Here is a 7682-nt window from a genome sequence, read left to right on the forward strand (position 1 = left end):
TGGCAGTCACTTTGTTCCTGTTCCGGTAGAAACAGACTTATTTTCCCTTTATCCGCATTGCTCTGCTTCACGTACATTAGGTACCTCTGAAGCACGGCGCTGTAAAGTTTAGCCTTTTCATATTCAGCCAAGTCAGTTCTTTGAAGAACAGACTTCATTTCAGCATCCAGTAAGCTAGTTGTGATATTTTCCTCTGCCGGAGGGGGAGCCCTTAATTGCTCCAACTGGTGGCTGGGCACCAGGAACATTTTTTCTGCATGCTCCATTATCAATTAGTTAAAAGCCCCGTTATCAGAGGGATAGCAAAACTTAACAGAGGTCCGATAAACCCCCCAGACTGCTTTACCAGATGCTTTTTTCTTTTAAGTGAAACCCTTTTATTACACAAAGTTTTTATAAGCGTGCGTTTCTTTTTCAGCACACGCACTTGATTCTGTGTTAAAGGTACGTTTCCTTTTAAGGTATTGAGTGCTATTTCTGAGATGGCCGCTACTAGATCATCAGAGGCCGAACACAGTATAGCCCTCCTTTGCTGTGGGGACGATTTGCTAAGTAATTTTAAAAGGCCCAGGTTTCTCTTCATGCAGCTAGACATGTTTTCGGTCAGCAGCCCCGGCTATTAAAAAGGGGCCTGCTGATAAATCATCTCTTTTTATACCCGGCTGTTGTTCTTTTCAAAGTATAAACCGCTGGCCAGTCTGGAGGGAAAAGACCAGTTCTTAGTCTATAAACTTCTGGTGTGGAAGCATTTAAATCCACCACCAGGTAGCCATAAGGTATTTTGGTAGCATCCTCAAAAGCTTCTAGAAAGAATTGAGCTTTGCCGGGGTACATTTGCCGAGCGAGCATAGCAATTTGTAATTTATCCCTGGGGTTTTTGAACAGAACCATGTAATTTGTGTTTAGGTTAATCGTGCGACTCTTTTTTCCCCTGATAAAATACGTTTTGAACTATATACATAATGCTCAGGTTTCTGTGATGCACATACTTGGTAAAGGCTTTCTCGATTTCGTCGCTTTCACAAGCCGAGTTCATCAGATCGTCTATGATAATCATATTTACTTTATTAGTAGGAAACAAACAGTCATCGTCAAAAGCATCAGGCAGACCCTCCACAAAATTGATAAAGGGATATTTACAAAGCAGTTCTTTATACAGAGGTTGCCAACAACTGTAACACCACACGATATTCTCAGGCATAACAGACAGTGTGTGTTTGGCATTATCCAACACGTTTTTTATAAATAACTTTTCCCCGCAGTTGCGAGGCCCCGCGAGAATTGCAGAAAAGGGGTGTTCCACCTCATATCCATTTTTTCAAAAACCATAGGGCAGGGTTTTAAAACCTTCTCTTAGGACCCTCTTGTTGTAAACCACTTTGTGTCTTTTTAAGGGTTTTTGTCTCTATTTGCCACTGGTTTTTGTTTCTTACGATAGAGGGCTGCTGCACCTCTATCTTTTTTGAGGTGTTTTCTTGCAGACCCGTGCAATAGTCCAAGACTAGATCTTTCAAACTGTCGAAGTTGATCTTTTCGCAGTTTGCTACGTTTAGGGTAATACCTTTGACTTTCATACAGGCCTTTCCGACAGCTTATACCCATAGGTTTTCGGGCCTGCCGACACAAACTTGGTGATGTGTTGATCTGGCGGGATCTCGCTCGTGAGGTCTCCTAAATAATCCCCCAGAGGGGGATTCCAGTCACCCTCCCTTTTCACAAATATCACCGAGTCAGTGTTGTGGTACAGGCACCGCTCTTGCAAACCGTCTAGGAGGCTGTATAATTCTAAGCGGACATAAGCGGTGGTGAAACAGGCTATGAAAACATTGGTATTGCCAGAGACAGTACTGGTCTTTTGCGTGCTTCCACGACACGCACGCTGTTTCATCATCGATAAACTCGCAGGATGAAACCTCATAATTGGGGGAGAACAGGTACTGCAAGAGTTCGTCAGGGTCTCTCATGATGCTGGTGTTGGGTAGGTTGGATCTTTGGCCGAATTTACCCCACAGAGAATTTAAAAACAGTTTAGCAATTTGGCGTTTAGCAGGGTTTGATCTGATCTCGTGTTGGCGTAAATGCACGCCTTCTTTCTGGTAGAAATCGCTAATGTACTTATTTTGTTTTTCCTCGTCTGTGCACCAACTGGGATACCCTGAAGCCTCTTGTTTCTGACGGAGGTGTAATTTTATGTACTCTGAAAAGAGTTTCAGATTTTTCATTAAAATGCCAGATTTCATAGATCTTAGCCACCGCGTACCCCTTCGCTATGGCCGCATTCAATTCCACCATGCACCAAGTCCCCAGGATGGCCCGCTCCTCGTCAGTATGGGTGCATGTCTCCCACTGCTCGGTTTCTGCACAGGTTTGGCATAGCGGGAACATAAGCTTGCCACCCACTCTGACAGGTAACAATGGGAAAAAGAGACCTCGTGGGGGGTACACTTTAACTTTTGCAATTCCAAAATAATTTGCAAGGGGCCCAAATTTGTCATAGACTATATCGGTGTGTCCGATAGGGTATTCTTTGGTTTTGTTTACGAAAGGGTACAGGCTGGTAAAATCATAATAGTGGATTTCTTCCCCGGGGTTAGGCTTGTAATATAGGCGGATAGCGTTTGTCCTCCCCCCAAAAAGAGCATCCCTAGGCACGAGAGGCTGGGGTAACTGGGCTCGGTTTAAAAAGTCTGCAAGCTCCCTGTCTGTTTCTTTTATCACCTCCCACTCATGCTCCCAAAGAGTCTTCACTACAAAACCAAGTCGTTTCAGATAGTCGGTCTTGAGCTGCGTCTTGTAATAAAGAAACCCAAAAGATGTCCCCGTCATAGGATTTTGTGCTTTTTCACAATAACAGGTGACACAGCCATGGAAAAAACACCCGTTAAACTCAAAGGCTGTGCGTACCCCATCAACATCGGCATAACCGTCTAAAAAGTAGGGGCCTACCTGTAGTTTCCCACCCTGTAAAGCGTGCCGTATTTGTATATTTTCTTTGTGAGAGATATACAACAGCCACTGAATAGATGGGGTCGAATATCTCTTTTTCTGCCTGTGATAGTTGTCTGGAGGGAGAAATGCTACCGTGTTAGGCTCCAAAAACATAAACCTGTACATAACACTGGCATCTGTCTGCATGGCTATGTACCAGAAAGGATCTATACACAGTTTTATCTCAGTGAATTTACCAGGTTCTCTCTCTACTACATCTCCCTTCTCCGTCATTTTCATAATCTCTTTTCTGTATAGGATACAGGCCTGTCTCAAAATTTTTACATCCTGCTGACAGTAATACGCGAGCTCTTTCTGCAAGTCAAACGCCTCAGAGCTATGGTCCCGATACCAGTCGAGAAACTCTGCTTTTCCTCTGGGCATCATGCTTTCTACACCATAGTGCTCCATACCGGGCATAGGCCCCACGTAATTTTGATTTTCTAACGTGTTAAAAAAGTGTGGAAAATACGCTTTGCACTCTTCAAACCCCATCGCCTGCAGTAGCTTGCTAAGCTTCATGGGCAAGAAGTTTAAAGAGTCTATAAAACGAATGCCCAGGGCCTTAACTTCCACGCACATTAGTTTACTACTCTGAGTGATCAGTTCTAGGCCCATCTTTTCCTTGAGTAACCGTCTAACAATAAAGTATGCAACATAACCTTTAGAATTATGTACTAGGAACATGTAGTCCCGAAACTCTTTGCCAATAAAGGTCTTCACAAACACAGAAAGACACTCATCGCCCTTAAATTCCCAGGATTTTTCTAGCTTTAGGGACATAGCAAAAATGTAATTCGGAGTGTGCACCCTGGTCTCCTGCGTGCATTCGAAATCATAAAAAAAATATACTTTTCTGAAGATTCGGGCTTTCTAAGTCTGTCCATAAAACAGAGGTGACCGTCTACATCACCAACGATCAAACCCTGACACTGCTTACACCATCTCCCTTTACACCTATGCCGCTTGTTCACGTAAGACTGACACTTCTCACACAAAATTTTAGACAGGCATTCAACTTGGTTTTTTGATGCACAGTCGATATGTCTGTCTAAACACTCTTTGGACCGACAATACAGTCTACAGCTAGGACACCGCTGCTGCATGCCCATGCTGTCTGAGCACGTTACGCTCAAGCAGAGGCGGCAACGATACCTGCAAGAGTGGTCGTGGCTGTACACCATGTGGCAAAACTCACAATTTTTCGCTCCGAACAACTTTTTTACATCCAGAACCCCATAGTAATGCTCATCATGCAACAGGATAAAATAAGTCTTGGGGTACACTGTGCCCCCCGTTTTAAAAAAGCCCCAGCCGCCTTTTGTCGTATACAGCACCACCTGTATGTTAACTCCTAAATGCTGTTCAAACTTTGCTACGTCGCTGAGCATAACCTTTTTTTGATCTGACCACCCCAGTTTCCCATGTAACTTTCTCGCCTCCGCTAACAATTCCGCGTCCGTAGGTTTACAATCGGACATGACGGCCAAGAGCCCACCCGCAAAACACAAATTGGTACCGGTGTAAGTCAGGTCTACTAAACACGGTCTCTTTTTATGAATAATTTGACTATTAAGGATAGTATTTAAAACTCTACGAGCGCCCCCACCCCTATTTTTTACAACTGTCACAACAAGGCGCAACGTCCCATCGAGATGCAACTCTCTATTGCTCTGTAGCAGTTTTGAGGTCTGATTTAAGAAATCCTCAGCAGACAGCTCATCCCTAGTTCTTTTGACCGAAAACAAAGAGTTAGTTAAATTACGGCTCTCTAAACGTAACTGAACATAATCATCAGGGCCTACCCTACCATTAATGTCATCGAGCACTAACTGTATTCCCCGGTGTATGGCTTCAACAATCTGCTGAGCTGAATTTATTTGCTCAACATTAACAAAACGAAATTCCTCACAATACACAGACCTCCCAAATCTGGATACTTCACGTTGCCAACTTCTCACTCTCTTCATATACACCTCGGCATTTTCGGGGTTACTTGGGGGGTTCCTCTACGGGATCATTAGCGGCATCTTCTACATCAGATGCTATTTGAGAGTCAGACTCTGAGGCGCCTCCATGAGGGTCATTGGGAGTAGAACGGGACCCGTCTAGAGAGCCCTCTGGGGAATTTGCTAAACCAGAGTCTGATTCCGCCTCCCCATTTTCAGACAAGCCAGTTTGAGAGCCTCCAGTAGGGGGCATCTCTCTTTGTTTTTGTTTTTTTTCCCTCATTACCTCTTTAGCCCTTTTTTAAAATTTTTACAACAACCTGGGCCTGGAACTTTTTGGCAGCCATCTGTTTATCCCCCAAGCGCTGCCCCCCCTTTTGTTTACACATGAGCTGATGTGTACCCTGGAGGGTGCCCCTTTTACCGAGGCCCCTTTACACGACTAGTCATGCCTGCTCAGAGCCACCCTTTCCAGCCCCTATATTTTTCAGCATGGCTCTGAACCAAGCATCATATTTTTCCCCATTTCTTTCTAGAATCCCGTTCTTTTAGACTACCCGAGGATACATCCTCCACCACTTTTCTGAGGGAAGCCTCAACCCCTTCCCAACTACTAGAATATGGGGGAGCTGGGACAAGCTTATGGTTTTGGGAGAATGGTTTGTCAGTTCTTGGTTTTTTATTCACAACCCCTAGAGCGCATGCTCCGGGTTTGTGAATGTGGGCATTTTCGCTCACAGTTTCCTCAGGGCTTGGTGTGGTGGTGGCCGCTGAGGAACTAGAGTGCTGGTTGTGTGATTGCAATACCTCAGCATCGCAGAAGCTTTTAGTCCTTGGATTTTTAAACGCAACCCCTAGAGCACATGCTCCGGGTTTGCGCACATTCAGAACCCCTAGAGTGCGTGCTCTGGATTTGTGAATGTGGATGTTTTCGCTCACAGTTTCCTCAGGGCTTAGTGTGGTGGTGGCCACTGAGGAACTGGAGTTGTGGTGGCATGGTTGTTTTTTACCAGAGTCTTTTGTTTTGTCCTTGGGTTTGACGTATATGAGGTTTGGACTGCCCGGATGTTTTGCGTTGTTAAAGGTCTCAAAGCACATTCCTGGTTCGTTGGCAGTTCTGGAGGAGATGTCCTTGTATCTCTGACTACAGCATTGTCAGAAGAGTTGCCCAGGCTTATGACGGGGAAAAACAACATTTTACAAAAACTGAACTTTACCACCCTGTCTCACCCACACCTATGTATTTACTTAAAATACAAAACCTCATAGAACAACCAAAGCAATAAGCAAAATATATTTACAGGGCTTCATCCATCCATCCGTCACTGATGCTGGTGAATTTTCCTTTTCAGCGGTCTCTTTCCTTTTTCTTTTCAGCTTGTTTTCCCTCTGGTCTAAGGATCTCTCATGTTTTGACTGTACTGTGGAGCAAACAACAACATTATTATAAAACACATGAAACTGTCTTGTAAACATACATCACACACACACACTTCATTAGGGTGTTTTTCTATTTAAAAAGTCATAGCTTTACAACAAAATAATCCATTTCAGGCTGTACAACGAACAGGTTTTTAAATACATCTCATTTTTGCAAAATAAAAACCAAAACTGCTTTTAAAATCCATTTTGCAGAGAAACCCTTGTTAGTTTAAAATACACATACCACCAGTTTAAAACCCACAGTTTGCAGCCATATATTTTTCAAAAACCCCACATGCATTTTAAAAGCCTCATGGTTGTTTTGACCCCCAGCCATGTGCCTTTGGTTTAGTTAGTAGCATCCACCCCATTTTAAAAACCCATCATATTATGCACAGTAAAAAAAAAACCCTGTGCCAAGTACTTTTAAAAAAAAAAAAACAAAAAAAAAACCTATGCCTTGCGCGCGCACACACACACACACACACACACACACACACACACACACACACACACACACACACACACACACACACACACACACACACACACACACACACACACACACACACACACACACACACACACACCAGCAGCTTTATAAAACACACCAACCAAGCTTGCAGCCATATACTTTTCAAAAACCCACATGCATTTAAAAGTTTGTTGCAAAAAAATAAATAAATAAAAAATAAAGTTACCTTTCACTATGGGATAAAGTGTTGCAGGCACATGCTTGTTCTGTTCCCCCTCATGTGTGCTTGGGCCTTCAGGTTCAAGAACAAGCAAAAATGTTAGTATTACCACCAAATCCCTATACAGCCTGTGTAATACTTTTTTTTTTTTTTTAATTCAACAGTATTAAGCACAACTATAGTTAAAATGGTTTTTACCTTGGCCTGGTGGTGAAGTGGAGTTTAAAGTTACTGGTTCCATGCTAAACAGATCACACTGCAATAAACATAGGCACCATTATTTACTAAGACAGCATGGGCAAAGAGTGGCCTTATATAATATATAGTTTCAGAGTTAAAGACAGCAAGTCTTACCTCTTTTTGCAGTCCAGCAGCTATCCAAGAAAGTTTTCTGTTGAAAAGGACAAACTGCAGCATACCTGTGGTTTTTATACCCTCTTAGCCCATTGTTTCAAACATAGTTGCTAACAGGTTAATTTAATCACCCCTCCCATAGCATTCCCTTTTGTGATCTGGGGTAGTGAAACCATTTTGTCTGGGCGTGTGTGGTTAAAACCCCATTTAGTTTAACAGACTAAGAATAGTTTAGTGGTTTAAGCATTGGCCTGTTAAGTCTAGGTTGTGAGTT

The 7682-nt window shown here is 43.2% G+C and overlaps 1 protein-coding gene across 3 annotated transcripts in view; it reads right to left on the reverse strand.

The window, feature by feature from the left end:
* The window catches only part of LOC128839848 (uncharacterized), a 69899-nt gene extending 62374 nt beyond the window's left edge, over positions 1-7525 (reverse strand). For 2 of the 3 annotated variants that reach the window (XM_054033173.1, XM_054033174.1), the window contains exons 1-4: positions 7409-7525; positions 7253-7310; positions 7061-7126; positions 1094-6358 (exon numbers count right to left, since the gene is read on the reverse strand). In XM_054033173.1, the coding sequence (XP_053889148.1) occupies positions 2116-3771 (1656 nt within the window). In that variant the 5' untranslated portion in view covers positions 3772-6358; positions 7061-7126; positions 7253-7310; positions 7409-7525 and the 3' untranslated portion in view covers positions 1094-2115. Of the gene's footprint in view, positions 1-1093; positions 6359-7060; positions 7127-7252; positions 7311-7408 lie in introns of those variants that run through there. The other variant, XM_054033175.1, reaches the window with a different exon arrangement.
* Positions 7526-7682: the final 157 nt, after the last annotated feature.

This window comes from Malaclemys terrapin, chromosome 6 (assembly GCF_027887155.1).
Source record: "Malaclemys terrapin pileata isolate rMalTer1 chromosome 6, rMalTer1.hap1, whole genome shotgun sequence".
NCBI classification, from domain to species: domain Eukaryota; kingdom Metazoa; phylum Chordata; order Testudines; family Emydidae; genus Malaclemys; species Malaclemys terrapin.